Source organism: Budorcas taxicolor, chromosome 18 (assembly GCF_023091745.1).
Source record: "Budorcas taxicolor isolate Tak-1 chromosome 18, Takin1.1, whole genome shotgun sequence".
Lineage (NCBI taxonomy): Eukaryota > Metazoa > Chordata > Mammalia > Artiodactyla > Bovidae > Budorcas > Budorcas taxicolor.
This window is the reverse complement of record NC_068927.1, coordinates 58,246,986-58,263,048: the sequence shown is the minus strand read 5'-3', so window position 1 is coordinate 58,263,048 and position 16,063 is coordinate 58,246,986. Positions and strand designations below refer to the sequence as shown.

At 54.5% G+C, this 16,063-nt stretch overlaps 1 protein-coding gene across 1 annotated transcript; it reads left to right on the top strand.

Annotated features, from left to right (window-relative positions):
- Window positions 1–479: 479 nt before the first annotated feature.
- Window positions 480–6,751, top strand: KLK14 (kallikrein related peptidase 14). The gene is made up of 6 exons (XM_052656113.1): window positions 480–557; window positions 1,667–1,838; window positions 3,780–4,033; window positions 5,605–5,741; window positions 6,300–6,455; window positions 6,656–6,751. Exons 1-5 carry the CDS (start codon window positions 518–520, stop codon window positions 6,450–6,452), a joined length of 756 nt encoding a protein of 251 aa, XP_052512073.1. The 5' UTR covers window positions 480–517; the 3' UTR covers window positions 6,453–6,455; window positions 6,656–6,751.
- The last annotated feature ends 9,312 nt before the right edge of the window (window positions 6,752–16,063 follow it).

Genomic DNA, 16,063 nt, shown 5'->3' with positions numbered 1-16,063 from the left:
CTCCCTGGGTTCCTCCCAGATTATAACACCTTCCCCCGCCAGGTAGGCAGGTTCTCCTGAACAATTGTGGCTGATCTCCGGCCAGAGGTGAGATGGGAGGAGATGGGACAGGGATCCTGGAGTGGGAAATAGGCAATTAAAAAAAAAAAAAAAGAAAAAAAAAAAAACCTCAGAAGGGTGGAGGAAGGAGCAGGGCCAGCTACTCAGACCAGGGATAAAAGGCCTCGGCAAGTGACAAGGAAGCCAGATGCCACCCCCACTCCCCCAGACAGGAGACATCAAGGCAAGCCCTGAGCCTTTCTCAGCATCCTCTCCAGCCAACAAGGAGCCCCACCCCCCACCCACGGCCCAGACCCTGCCCTCCTGGTCTCTGGCCTCTATTCTGTCCCCCAATCCATGTCCCTAAGGGTCTCAGTCTCTAAGGGGCTCTCTCGCCTATAACCTCTGGGTTTCTTGCAGCTTCCTTGGCCCTCACGTTCTCTCTGCATTTGCCAGGATCCAGCCACCAGCTCTCAGAATGTTCCTCATGCTGATGGCTCTTCAGATCTTGGCTGTAGGTAAGACAGTGGGTGGGCAGGGAGCTGGACTCTGAGAAGAGACGGGGAGATGGGGAAAGGCCCTGGGGACCTGAGATGCTCACCTGGCAAGAAGGGGTGGGGGGTAGTCTGGGGACCATGGTTGAGGAGCATGCTAGAGGAAGGCCCAAGTTCTACGTGGTGGAGGTGTTAGAGTATCGCAGGGTCCAGAGACTTGTATGAGATAGTGAAGAGTCGGACACGACTGAGCAACTGAACAACAACGTCAAGAGATAGTGAGAAATCAAGGGAGGAATTGAGCAAAACAATCAGGTCTTGACCGAGTCTTATGAGAAAGTACCAGCGGGACACTTGCTGACTGCGTTGTTGTCTAGCCGCTCAGTCGTGTCCGCCTCTTTGCGACCCCATGGACTGTAGCCCACCAGGCTCCTCTGTCCATGGGATTTCCCAGGCAAGAATACTAGACTGGGTTGCCATTTCATCCTCCAGGGGATCTTCCCGACCCAGGGATCGAACCTTTGTCTCCTAAATGGCAGGCAGATTCTCTACCACTGAGTCACCTGGGAAGCCTTGTTGATTGTATTAGGGAAGAACTAAGTGACGGCAGAAATGATGATGGGGTGGTGGGCTCCTGGCGGGGCAGTGGTGTGGCATGCAGAGCGGGTGTAGGGAGAAAGGGGTAACCTGGAGGCCCTGTGTGATCCTGGGGGACCACACACAGAGTGAGAAGTCTGGGGAAGGGACAGGGAGCTCCCTGAAGGTGTTGGAGGATTGCTGAGCGGAGCTGTGGCATATTGCATAAAGTGATCGTAGAAAGCATGCATGGGAAAGCAGAGTCAGGAGCGGTAGTCTCAGGGCCGAGGATGAGGTGGTTCTGGGACCTCATAATAGATGCTATGCGGGTGCCTGGGGGTGAGAGGGTGTCAGAAAACTCCCGGGTTGTGTCGGGACAATACTGGGGGCACTGTTGGGCATATCTCATTCAGGGTGGGGTAGATGAAGATGAGTGGTTTAAGGATTAGGCAACATAGGGAGGACTTGTGGGGGACATCCCAGAGAGCTAGGGGCAGGGTGGGAGAGCTTTTGTTTACCTGCTTCCCCCACTCCAGCTCACCCTTGCCTTCTCCTAGCTGTGGCCCAGAACCAGGGGAATGAGAACAAGATCATCGGTGGCTACACATGCATCCGGAGCTCCCAACCGTGGCAGGCAGCCCTCCTGCAAGGCCCCCAGCGTCGTTTCCTCTGTGGAGGGTCCCTGCTGTCCGACCAGTGGGTCATCACCGCTGCTCACTGCGCCCGCCTGTGAGTGGTCCCTTCCTAATTCTTCTGCCAAGTGAATTCCAGAGTCTAGCCCTGTGTACAACCCAGGGTACTAGCTGGATCCTAGTTTGGGATCTAGATAAGAGCCTAGAACCACAGACCCAGAACATGGAAGCCAGCCATAAATCTGGAATCTGCTTTTAGATTCTAAAAGCAGATCAGCTGTTTAGAAGCCATGATCATGTGCTCAGTCGTTCAATCACGTCTGACTCTTCGGGTCTCCGTGGACAGTGATCCGACAGGCTGCTCTATCCATGGGATTTTTCTAGGCAAGAATACTGGCGCGGGTTGCCATTTCCTCCTCCAGGAGATCCTCCTGATCCAAGGATCGAACCTGCGTCTCATACATTGGCAGGTGGATTCTTTACCACTGAGCCACCTGGGAAGCCAGCTGGAACCCATACACCAGCTTAGAGTCCTGCACAGAATCTAGAACCTAACACAAAACCTGACATCCATCCAGAGGCCAAGCTCCACATAGAGACTAAGATTGGGAGTGGTGGTTGAATTCAGGACACAGCTACCTTCAGACACTCAGGACCCCCTCTCAGAACACTGCCTGGAATCCAGAGTCAGGTTCAGAGCCCACCGTCCAGCCATGAACCTGGAAACCTGCTTGCAGCTCAGAGCACGGGATGAAGACAGAACCTGGAGCTTGCTCTAGAGCCAACATTTAATCCAGAGTCTAGTCTATAGCTCTTCTTTGAGCAGCCTAGAACCCAGACCTCAACCTGCTCTCTCCATCCCAGAATGAAGACCATAAGCTAAAGATTCATAGAGAGCCCAGAGCCCTTCCCAGTTTCTAGACCTAAACCTGGACCCCACACTAGAAGTCAAAGTCCAGACAAAAGCTCACCCAGTGCTCATAAGCCAGATCTAACGCCATAAACTGAAGTTCAGTGTAGAACCGAGGCCCCAGAATCTAGAACATAAAGCCCAGGATGGAACCGACACCTAGAACCTGGGATTCTGACCATAGTCTGGAGCTCCTTCCAGAACCTAGAGCCCAACCTGAGGTCAAAGGCTCAGACCAGAATCTTGAACCAAGAATCCGGACTATCACCTGTAATTTGATCTAAAGCAGAACCCAACCTAATATCAAGAATGCAGGTTGATGTTTAGAACCCTGAGTCCAGCTGGACCACAGAGCTCAAGCCACTGTCTACAACCCACATCCTAAACCAGAGTTTCATCAAGAACCCAGAACTCAACCTAGAAACTGGAGCTCACACCAGTATCTAGAAAGTATGCTAGCATCTAGATTTAATCTAGAACGCAACTCCTAGCTTCGAGTCAAAAGTTTAGGATGTCTAGAGCCCAAAAGCCAGGCTGGAACTGCAGAGCCTGCCTGGCTCCTACTCCAGAAGATCAATTTGATTTAGAGCCTAGAGCCACAGCTCAGAGCCTCACTTTAGAACACAGAGTATTGACCCAGGCGCATACCCTAGGGCAGAGCCAGCAAGCCCCAAACCTCAGAAGGCAGACCACAGCCCACCAGGGGAAGGGGCGGATATAAGACTGGGCCCAGAGAGAGTGTCCAGGCTGGAGGCAAGGGTCCAGGATTCCAGGAAACACTTCTGCCTGCAGTTAGAGGGAGGGTTGTGTGTGTGCTCAGCAGGGTCCAACTCTTTGTGAACCTGGACTGTAGCCCACCAGGCCCCTCTGTCCATGGGGATTCTCCAGGCAAAAATACTGGAGTGAGTTGCCATGCCCTCCTCCAGGGGATCCTCTCGACCCAGGATGGAACCCGAAATCTGGTGTCTCCTGCCGTGGCAGGGCGATTTGTTACCGCTGAGCCGCCTGGGAAGCCAGGGGGAGAGTTAACTTGGAGGAAAACTCCTGGGGAGGGAACATCGCTGGAGGGTGGGGCGGGGTCTCCAGCTCGCATCCTGAAGAGCACTACCCTTGGGGGTCACGGGCCAGGATCCTTCGAGTCGCCCTGGGCAAGCACAACCTGAAGATCCCGGAGGCCACACAGCAGGTGCTGCGCGTGGTCCGTCAGGTGCCACACCCCCAGTACAACTCGCGGACCAACGACAACGACCTGATGCTGCTGCAGCTGGAGCGGCCCGCCCGGCTGGGGCCGGGGGTGCGGCCCATCTCCGTGGCCAGCTCCTGCGCCAGCGCGGGCACCTCCTGCCTTGTGTCGGGCTGGGGCACCACCTCCAGTCCTGTTGGTGAGGGGTCTTGCAACGGGAATGCGGGGCCGGGGGTCTGGACCCCTGGGTCTGCAGGAGGAGGAGCTGGGGTCTGGACCCCCGGGTCTGAGGGAGGAGGGGCTGGGGCTCAGGACTCCTGGGTCTGCGGGAGGAGGGGCTGGGGGTCTGGACCCCTAGGTCTGAGTTGGGAGGGTCTGGGGGTCAGGACTCCTGGTTCTGCGGGAGGAGGGGCCAGGAGCTGGACCCCTGGGTCTGGGGGAGGAGGGGCTGGGGGCCTGGATCCTGGGTCTAGGGGAGGAGGGGCTGGGGTCTGGACCCCCAGGTCTGAGGGAGGAGGGGTGGAGGCCTGGACCCCGGGGTCTGAGAGAGGAGGAGCTGGGGTCTGGACCCCGGGGTCTGAGGGAGGAGGAGCTGGGGTCTGGACCCCGGGGTCTGAGGGAGGAGGGGCTGGGGTCTGGACCCTGGGGTCTGAGGGAGGAGGAGCTGGGGTCTGGACCCCCGGGTCTGAGGGAGGAGGGGCTGGGGGTCTGGACCCCTAGGTCTGAGTTGGGAGGGTCTGGGGGTCAGGACTCCTGGTTCTGCGGGAGGAGGGGCCAGGAGCTGGACCCCTGGGTCTGGGGGAGGAGGGGCTGGGGGCCTGGATCCTGGGTCTAGGGGAGGAGGGGCTGGGGTCTGGACCCCCAGGTCTGAGGGAGGAGGGGCGGAGGCCTGGACCCCGGGGTCTGAGAGAGGAGGAGCTGGGGTCTGGACCCCGGGGTCTGAGGGAGGAGGAGCTGGGGTCTAGACCCTGGGGTCTGAGGGAGGAGGGGCTGGGGTCTGGACCCCGGGGTCTGAGGGAGGAGGAGCTGGGGTCTAGACCCTGGGGTCTGAGGGAGGAGGGGCTGGGGTCTGGACCCTGGGGTCTGAGGGAGGAGGAGCTGGGGTCTGGACCCCCGGGTCTGAGGGAGGAGGGGCTGGGGTCTGAGGGAGGAGGGGCTGGGGGTCTGGACCCCTAGGTCTGAGTTGGGAGGGTCTGGGGGTCAGGACTCCGGGGTCTGTGGGAGGAGGGGCCGGGGGCTGGACCCCGGGGTCTGAGGGAGGAGGGGCTGGGGTCTGGACCCCCGGGTCTGAGGGAGGAGGGGCTGAGATCCAGACCCCTGGGTCTGAGTCGGGAGGATCTGGGGGTCAGGACTCCTGGGTCTGCGGGAGAAGGGGCCGGGGTCTGGACCCCGGGGTCTGAGGGAGGAGGGGTGGGGGCCTGGACCCCAGGGTCTGAGGGAGGAGGGGCTGGGGTCTGGACCCCAGGGTTTGAGTCGGGAGGGTCTGGGGGTCAGAACTCCTGGGTCTGTGGGAGGAGGGGCCAGGGTCTGGACCCCTGGGTCTGGGGGAGGAGGGTCTGGGGTCTGGACCCCCGGGTCTGCGGGAGGAGGGGCTGAGGTCTGGACCCCCGGGTCTGCGGGAGGAGGGGCTGGGTGCCTGGACCCTGGGGTCTGATGGAGGAGGGGCTGAGGGTCAGGACTCCTGGGTCTGCAGGAGGAGGGTCTCAGGTCCTGACTTCTGGGTCGTATTGGAGAGTAGACCTCATTTTAACACCTCAATGCCTCCCCCAGCCAGGTACCCCAACTCTCTGCAATGCGTGGACATCAACATCTTCTCGGATCAGGAGTGTCGGCGGGCCTACTCTGGCGCCATCACCCCGGGCATGGTCTGTGCAGGGGTCCCCCAAGGCGGGAAGGACTCCTGTCAGGTGAGCCCCAGGGAGTAAGCCTGGGGAGGGAGCTTGTTCCAGGCTGGGACTTAGGTACCAGAGGACCTCAGGAGCAGGAAGATCAGGAGAGGCCCCCCTCCCACCCCCAGAGACCGAGAGAGGTTGTCACAGCCAGGCGGTCTCCTAGCCGCTCACCCTTGGGTATGGACCTAGCCTTCCAGGCTTCGGCTTCCTCTCCTGTCCCGTGGGGGCAGTGGGACTGGGTGGAATGGGATGAGCTCGTCCCCGGCAGGAGTGCAGAGCTCTACGGCTGCTGTCACTGCCATCTTTACATATGGGGCCCTGGAAAGCTGTGCTCGGGGTCTGGGGGTCTTAATCCATCCCTGAGCAACGGCTCCAGAGACACGCGGTGCGGAAACACATATGCGGTTTTCTAGATACAGAGCTAAGAAGAGGAGCCCACGAGACACACGGGACAAGGGGCTGAGATCTCCAGGGGTCTCAGCCCACCGCCCCCATCTTTGCCTCTTGGGTTCCCCGCGGCCAGGGCTCTGGCTGTCAGTCCATGGATGTCCCCATCTCCGCCTCTCCCAACAGGGTGACTCCGGGGGACCCCTGGTGTGTGGAGGGCAGCTCCAGGGCCTCGTGTCCTGGGGGATGGAGCGCTGTGCCCAGCCTGGTTACCCCGGCGTCTACACCAACCTGTGCAAATATCACACCTGGATCCAGAGAACCATACAGAGATCATAGCTGGTGAGACAGAACATCACCTGCCCACATGCTCCCCAGACCCTGCCCTTCCCACCCAAGACCTAGGGACCCCAGCCCCCAGCTCCTCCTCCCTCAGACCCCCAGCATCCTGATCCTGACCCCTGGCTCAGAACTCCCCTCTCCCAGAGCAGTTCCTTCAGGGGTTCTCTCTGTACCCCTACATCCTCCCCATCGTTATCCAGGGTACCCCAAGACACCAGAGCAGGAGCATGAACACAAAGGCATTGAATGGCACCACGTTCTGAAGAAGACAATTTTCAAAGCTCTCAGCATCTCTCAAAACCAGATAAATGCTACGAATAAAATTTTAACAATCCTGCAACAAGGACCTACTGTGTATCACAGGGGACTCTGCTCAATGTTATGTGGCAGCCTGGATGGGAGGGGAGTCTGAGAGAGAAAGAGTACATGTATATAGTGTGGCTGAGTCCCTTTGCTCTTCACCTGAAATTATCACAACATCGTTTGTTAATCGGCTACAACTACGTGCTTAGCCGCCCAGTCACGTCCAGTTCTTTGCGATCCTTTGGGCTGTAGCCTTCCAGGCCCCTCTGTCGAGGGGATTCTCCAGGCAAGAATACTGGAGTGGGTTGCCATTTCTCCTCCAGGGAATCTTCCCAACCCAGGGATTGAACCCGAGTCTCCTGCATTGGCAGGTGGATTCTTTACTCGCGGAGCCACCAGGGACCCTAACCGGCGATACGCCAATACAAAATAAAAAGCTTAAAGGAAAAATTTTAACAATCTTAAATTCCATTCACCCATTCATTTAACGCACTCAACAGAGACATGCATAGAGGTCCGATCACGGCCAGCCAGGAGCCATGTCCCAAGGTGCATGGTCCGCCCCCTCGCCATCCACCATACCTGGTGTGGTGGAAGAAAACTCCCCAGCCTTGCAGTGTGACCCCATGAGCAGGACCACCCCTCTCCCAGCCTCTTCTTGGGGTCCTGTGAGTAGGGACTGCTGAGGCCCAGGACAAGCAGCGCAAAGCCCAGCCTTGTTTTCCTGGGAAAACACGGTGCAAATAAAGAGGTCCTCTTTTTCCTAATCAGATGTTAGGTGAGGAGAGTTGAGTTAATCACACCCTTGAGTTCAGGTCCTGAACTCATTTTATTTACTTATTTCTACTTATCACCCCCTGACTCCAAATACCCTCCTTTCCCACAGGCACCAGCCCAGCTGGCCTGTGATAACGCGCCTCCTTGGCACACATCGGTTGTCACAACGTGTTGCTTCTAATTTGCACAACATCCTCGTGTTATGAACCTCATCCTCTTTCTTATTTTCATTCAAGAACCGCTATTTACTAGGCACCTACTATGCGCTGGGCATGGTTCTAGGCACTGGAAGTAGGCCCACAAACAAGCCAGACTAACGTAAACGCTTCTCATCACAGAGCTTGCATCCTACCAGGAGGTGCCAGACAAGAAGCAGTAAACATCATTTAAAGGTAGAGAGTCGCTAGGAACAAAAAGGTCATTAAACCTGGGCTGGGTGGCAGGCCCTGTGTGCACGCCAGAGCCAGCTCACACCAGCCCATAAGAGCCTCTTGGCAAATCTTCAGGGATTTGGAGCACCAGTTGCTCAACACAGCCATAACAGAAAATTAAATTACAGAAACTTGCAATTAAATAATGTACACTTTTGAAAAGTCGGTACTCAAAACTCAATTCCTAATTATCCTTGCCGATATCTATGCTTCGAGGCTGTTTATGTCTGTCATGTTACGTCTGTAACGGTGAGCATCTGGACATGTGTGCATACCAAGTCACTTCAGTCGTGTCTGACTCTTTGCGACCCCATGGCCTGTAGCCTGCCAAGCTCCTCTGTCCATGGGATTTCCCAGGCAAGAATACTGGAGTGGGTTGCTGTGCCCTCCTCCAGGGGACCTTCCTGATCCAGGGGTCCAACCCACGTCTCTTCTGTCTCCTGATTTAGCAGGCAGGTTCTTTACTACTAGTGCCACCTGGGAAGCCCCAAGCACCTGGGCAGCCCTTCCCAATTCCATCTCCATCCTCTCGAGGGTCTGTGCTTGGACACTGCAGAACTCAGATACAGTAGAAGCCTGCGTGGCCACATGTGTCCAGCTGCTCGGCCGTGGGGGACAACCCAGGATCAGAGAGTTCTGAGGGGGCAGCCTGGGACCTGCCTGGCTACAACAGCTCATAAGACTGCTGGGGGAGAATAGAGTCAACGCTTTACAAAAACTGTAAAGGCAGCATAACCTTTAAAATTGTGAATCAGGACTTCCCTGGGGGTGCAGTGGATAAGAATCCGCCTGCTGATCCAAGGGACACAGGTCTGATCCCTGGTCCGGGAAGATTCCCCATGCTGGAGGGCGACCAAGCCCATGTACCACAGTTACTGAAGTCCGAGTGCCTAGAGCCTACGCTAGGCAACCAGAGAAGCCAGCGGAATGAGAAGCACGGGCACCAAAACGAAGAAGAGCCCCCACTCGGCTGCAACTAGGGAAAAGCCCTCTCAGCAACGGAGACCCAGCACAGCTAAAAATGAATGAATATTGAAAAGAACAGAAGTCGGAGTCTTGGACTCCATCCCAGACCAACTGAACCAGAATCTGCATTATAACAAGATCCCCTGCCTGAGCCACCAGAGCCCCCTCCGACACCGCCCCCGCCCCCGCCCCGCCCCGCAATCCAGGGGATTCAATGCTTATCAGTTTGAGAAGCACCACTCATGGTATACACCCACCACGTTTAATGACCCAGTTCCCCAGTGATGGACACCCAGGCTATAGTGTAATGGCCTCTGTGGGGCAGGCCCCTTATATATCTACAGAAGGCTTCTCTGGAATACTCACAGAAGCAGGATCACTGGACCAAAAGTCTTACTCTTCATCAATTTCACCAAGTACTGGCAAGCTTTTGCTCAGATAAGGATTCATATCTCACCACACCCTCAAAAATGCCTGCAGTTCATTCACTCATCCAGCAAATATTCACTGAATCTTATTATGTGCCAGTTACTGCTCTAGGAACAAAGCACACAATACTGTCACCCTCAGGGAACTCACTTCGGGAGGAGGGGCAAACGAGGGACAGATAAATAAGTAAAACATGAAACACTGGGAATTCCCTGGTGGTCCAATGGCTAGGACTCGGCACGTTCAATGCCAGGGCCCAGGTTCCATCCCTGGTTCTGGAAGTAAGATTCCACAAACCTCACAGAGTGGCCAAAATATATATATATATATGAAAAGTGAAAAGTGAAAGTGAAGTCGCTCAGTCGTGTCTGACTCTGCGAGCCCATGGACTGTAGCCTACCAGGCTCCTCCGTCCATGGGGTTTTCCAGGCAAGAGTACTGGAGTGGGTTGCCATTTCCTTCTCCAGGAGATCTTCCCAACCCAGGAATTGAACCCAGGTCTCCTGCCTTGCAGGCAGACGGTTTACTGTCTGAGCCACCAGGGAAGTTCCTCCAGGGAGGTATCTATATATTACGGATGGGAGTAAGTGCTTTGGAGAAAAGTAAGGCAGAGTAAGGTAGAGTTAGCTTCCCTGGTGGCTCAGAGAGTTAAGAATCTGCTCGCAATGCGAGAGACATGCGTTCAATCCCTGAATCAAGAAGATCCTCTGCAGAAGGAAATGGCAACCCACTCCAGCGTTCTTGCCTGGAGAATTCCACAGACAGAGGAGCCTGGCAGGCTACAGTCCATGGGATCGTAACGACTGGGACACAACTGAGCCACTAACACTTTCATTTTCAAGGCAGAGTGAGGGGATAGAGAACGCAGAGAATATCGGAGGAACGTTATAATTGTAAGCGGGTCATGCACTGAGTGGTTAATTCAGCAGGACTGTTGTTTACCTTACAAAGAAAAGTTTAGCCCTTGCCCATTCTCTGGAAGATTACCTGTAAGCCCTTGGAGTATTCTGCCTAATAACAGTGTCTTTCTTTACCCAGGGGCCTTGGGCCACGTCAGATAGTCTATCTTAATAAGGTGATTCGTGGTGGAGGTCTGGGGGCGGGCTGGACCTGCAGAGGGGCTGAAGACTAAAGCTGGCAGTGCAGGCAGATAGCCACGTGACCAACACCCAATAAAAGCAACACAGACACCAAGGCTCAGGGGGCCTCTCCTGGGGGGCCATACTCCGTACGTGTTGTCACACATTGGTGCTGGGCAGCGTAAGCACTGTCTGTCTATATGACTCCACGGGAGAAGGCAGTTGGAAGCACAGGCCTGGTCAGCCCTGGACCTGGCCCCGTGCGCCATTCTGTCTCGCTGGAATAAACCAACATCCTGAGTAGAGGAGCTTTTCCAAGCTCTGTGAGTCCTCCTTAGTGATTCCCGGACCTCGTCTCAGGGATCTCCAGCTACAGCAATGAAGGAAGTCTTCATGGAAGAGAGCAAGAAGGGAAGAAGTCAGGCAGACATCTGGTGGGGAAGAGGGCTCCGGGAGTACTGAAGTTCTTTTCTGTTATTTATTATTTTGGGCTGCCCTGGGTCTTCACCGCTGCGCACGGGCTCTCTCTAGCTGTGACCAGTGGGCTTCTCATTGCAGTGGCTTCTCTTGTTGTTCAAAGCCCATGGGCTTAGTTGCTCTGCGGCATGTGGAATCATCCCGGACCAGGGATCGAACCCATGTCCCCCGCGTTGGCAGGCAGATACTCAACCACCGGATCACCAGGGAAGGCAGTAACTACTAAGGTTCTGAGATGGGATTGTGCACGGCATAGGAAGGGCAGGAAAAGAGGAAGGGGTAAGTGATACCGGAGGACTATTGGGAGCAGAGGTTCCAGAGCCTTCTCGGCCACCACGAGGACACCTTCACTCTGAATGAGGCGGGAGGCACTGCAGGCGGTTGAGAAGAGGAGCGACCTGCCTTGACTTACATCTTTAAAGGGTCACGCTGGCGGCTGTGCGTGGTAAACAAAGTGTAGGCAGACGGGGCGAAAGCATGGAGACCAGATAAGAAAGTTGTGACAATTCGGGTGAGAGATAAGGGTGGCTGGGAGGGACTGGGGTGGTGAGGATGAGAAGTGTTGAGAAATGGTCTCGATTCCAGATCTGTTTTGAAGCGGGCAGGGTTTGGTAGCAAAACAGACGCATGGCGCGCGCGAGAAAAGAAATTCAAAGGCAAGACTGAGGTCGGGGCGGAGGGGTGGAACGGACGAAGAGACTCCTTACTGAGAAGACCGGGACTCTAAAAGGAGCTCATCTGGAACGAGAGAGGGGTGGAGGTCAGGAGCTTGGTTTTGAAGCTGAATTTGTTGAGTAGGCAGTCGGACGTGAAGTGGGGAATTTAGAGTCAGATCTGGCTGGAGACATGAAATGTGGGAGTCGTCAACATGTCGATGGTATTTAAAGCCACGATGAGATCACCAAGGGAGTAAGAGTAGAGAGAGGAAAAGAAGAGGGCCAGATGCTCGATCATGTAGAGGTTCACAGAAATAAATAGCACCAGGCCCGGAGGAGAAGCAGTCAATGAGTTAAGAGAAGGGCCAGGAGAGGGTAGTGTCTCAGAAGTCGAGGAAAGACTTCAAAGGAGCAGGAAGTGACCCGCTCGTTAAATGCATCAAGTAAGCTGAACCCCAAAGAGCCAGCCACTGGCTTCAGTAACACAGACATCACTGGTGCCCATCAAAGGGGCACAGTTGGTAAAGTTTAGCAGGGGAGGAAACCTGCAGGGAGTGGGCTCAAGAGAACAGGAGAAGAGAAATGCCAGACAGGACGTGTAGCCAATGTTTTGGAGACTCGCAGTCAAGGGGAGCCAAAACTGGGAGGACAGCATGAAGGCTGAGAGCAGGCTTTAAAAAAAAAAAAAAAAAATTCTTTTCCATGGAACATGTGAGAAATTGTAGTGTGTTCGTATGATAATGGGGAAGGAAAAACATTGATGATGCCAGCGAGGGAGCAGAGAACTGCCGGCTGGAACAGTGTCCTCAAGGAGGTGAGAGGGGCTGGGGTACCTGGTGCAGGTGGAGGGGTCTGTCTTAGAAGGGGGTGAAGATTGCTCATCTATAGAAATGGGAGAGGAAGCAGAGGATGGGGGCACAGAAGCAGGTAGATGGCAAGACTGACACTTCTAGTTTTTGCTGTTTCGATGGATGAAAAGTGTTATTTTGTTGCTGGGGAGAAAGATGGTGACCAGGGCCAACATCCTTAATAACACGGATCCAGCTCTAAAGAAAGAATTCATGGGCCTGAATTTCCTGGGCAGCTCTCTCTCCAAAAGCCCAAGTCTGGTTTCTCCGCAGGCGTCTTTCTCCCTCTTAAATGTCTTGCCTTTTTTTTTTGTCTCTCCTTGCATTTCCTCTGCCTGCCCTCTCCCATCCACCTTGTTTTTCTACATCTGTGTATTCTCCATGTCCTTCTCTGTCTCCCCTTCCCTTAGCATTTACACCACCGGGGCCTCCGCTCCAGGCCTGGGTGTGGGGCCAACTTTCTCACCCCAGCCAGCACTTCCAACCAGAACTTCCAGTTCCTGCTTGACAAAGAATCTCATTTTGAAGCCAAGCTAGGGTGGGGCACCCCCCCCACCCCCCACCCCAGGAACCTTGGGCTGCCTCCATCTCCAGGTTTACTTATATAACAAGTCACGTTTGTGGCCTTTGGTTCATATCAAACTCTGGTCTAAGCATCTTCAAACATTATTAACTCATTTACTCCTCTATGAGGCAGGTGCTACTGAGAGCACCGTTTTACAAATGGGACCCTGAGTCACAGAATGGCCGAGTCACTTGAACTCAACTCTGAACCACTAGGAACACTGTCTCTTTTTCTAGTCCTTTCCCTTTCTTTCTCTGATCCACGAGACCCCCCCTGGATTCAGTCTAACCGGTAAGCGCCTGTCAGCAGCTCACTGCCCTCCATGGGCTCAGATTCATCCAGTGAGGGGGTGGAATACTCCTAGTCCTTAGTGGGGTCCATGACCTCACTTCAGCAAGAGTCAGCCAGTCATAAGCCGTAATGTCAGTGTTGTCCTGGTACTCACCCCTCAGCAAATACCAAAACCAGCCACCCCCACTCCAAGTTCCAGCTCTTCCCAAGTGAGAGAGGTTTTTTCTGGAAATGTGAATCCAGGCCACCAGAGGGCACAGGTACCCCAACTTCCCAGGCAAGCCTGTCACCTCACTTAACCCCGCATCTTCCCTCCTGGCACTCACCCTGAACCCAAACTGATTGGAAAAGAGTGAACTCGGGGACTTCCCTGGTGGTCCAGTGGTTAAGACTCCGTGCTTCCAATGCAGGGGATGCAGGTTCGATCCCTGGTCAGGGAACTTAAGATCCCAGTGCAACCAAAAAAAAGGGGGGACTGAACTCAGTCTCTACTCTGGGCCCAGTCCTGGGAGGTGGGCTAATTCCAAGGTGGGGAAAGACAGGGACCTCTCTGTCACCTTGAGAGGCATTCACAGCTATGACCCAGCCCACTCCCACCAAAACCTGATTCCAACACAGACACATCTAGTGCTCATTATCAGTGTCAACGCATAATACCAGCTCAACTGTATTTCAACACTTCTATATCCAAACACTCAGTCTTGGCCTCTTCTCCAGCCCCAACCCAACTGGACTCCATCAACGACATTATTCCCAGACCCATCCCATCTACAACTCAATCCTATCCCCCAAACCAACTCCAACCCCACCCTCACCCCACATCCATTCTCTTCCCCAAACTTGCAGGCTAGCATCAGATCCCCCCACCCCCAATTACACCCCTACCATCCTAATCCTGACCACAAACTTTTCTTCCTAGTGTAGGGAAAATTTGTGAAATGCCTTAACATGGACCCAATGATACCATCAATGGAACACTAGACGAGTTATGATTGAGTGGGGTCCCAAATTCTTTTACTGTCTGAGCTACTTTACCACCCTGTGAATGATAAACAGTTGATAGCAGGGCAAATAATTCTCGTCCATAACCGACTGAATGACTTTTGTCAGGTGGAAGTACAATTCCCCCCGCTCCATATAGAATAGGGCTTCCTAGGTGGTTCAGTGGTAAAGAATCCGCCTGCCAATGCAGGAGATGCAGGTTCCATCCCTGGGCCGTGAAGATCCCCTGGAGAGGGGAATGGCAACCCACTCCAGTGTTCTTGCCTGGGAACGCCCGTGGACAGAGGAACTTGGTGGGCTACGGGCCACAGGGTGGCAGAAAGTTGGACACGACTTAGCGATTCAACAACAACACAGAATAAGCCACTTTTGCATCTCTTTTCAGCATTTCTTATTGCCCAGATGTGTGTGGTTCTTTGTAACACCTTACTAGCTCCATCACTTATTAATGAATCCAAAAAACATCTTTGACATATGTTCATTTTATAGACGCAGGGGTGTCATGATTAGAGCCTCTGTTTTTGTTTTAAAAATCTTTTAACACTAGATTTGACCCTTATATACAAACCTTTAAGCTCTCAATATGGCTCACACCAGTTTTGAGATGAAGGCTTACTCCATCCATCTCAGTTCCTCATCCCCATGACACCACCACTGTCTCTCCAGACTGCATCTGATCCCCATCTCTGGCTTTCTTTCAAATTCTGACCCCACTAATCTGTCCTCTCTAATCCCTAATCCTGTCTCCTCCACCCCCTGGGATTAGCTCACGGGATCCACCCAGGCCCAGTTCCAGGAGACGCCTTCTCCTTCCTCAAACACCTAAAACCTCGTCTCTTCCTCCTTCCTCTTCCCTCTCATCCAGCCCCCAGACGCCCCAGAGCTCTCTGATTCCTGCTTCTCCCTCCCCACCTACGCCCCCGTGGACTGCTTCATCCCTGCTCCTAAAAGGCCACGTTTATCCAAAATGTTGCTTTTGGGGATGGGTCTGAGGAATGGGCTGATGCTAAGTGTGGAGAATGCTTAAAATTAGGTAGGGGGGCGGGAAGAGGATGGAAAATGGCCGGGAACTGATGTATATTAAGAATATGGGTAGGGTTGGGTGGGAGGGACCTCCCTGGTGGTTCAGTGGCACAGAGGAACCTGGAAGGTTACACACAGTCCATGGGATCACAAAGAGTGAGACACGACTGAACGGCAACAAGGTTGGAGGGCAGATAAGAAAGTGGCATGGAAAATTGGGTTGATGTTGGAGAAGACCCCCCCACCCCCACCCCAGGGGATTTAAGGTGGATCCGGGGAAGGAACCAGGCTCTTCCCTTCTCTCCCAGATGGGTCCTGCTGCCTGAAAGTTCACAGTGGGTTCAACTTGGGTGGAACCAGATTTGGGTCCTAGCTTGTCCTGGAAGCTCCACCTCACTGAGAAGGGCCAAGCCCAGGCTGGGGGTGTCCGGCGACAGCCTGCTGAGCCATTGGGGGTGGAGAAGGGAAGGCCAGCAACAGGGAAACGCTGAAGGCGCTGGGGGAGGGAGTTCAGGGGTTAAAAGCCATGGGTTGAGGCTGAAATTGGAGGCAGCTGGCAGCAGAAGTCACGCGGGCCCGACCCAGGTAGGGTCCGCCTATGGCAGGGGCAGGAGCACTGGGAGGGAGGAGGGTCGGAGAGAGCGGGAGACAGCTGAGTCAGGGAGATGGAGGCAGAGGCCAGAGGCAGGGTTCCAGACAGAAATCTGCAGAGGTTTGAGAGGTGAAGCAGAGGAAAGATAAGATGCTCAGTTTTAACACCA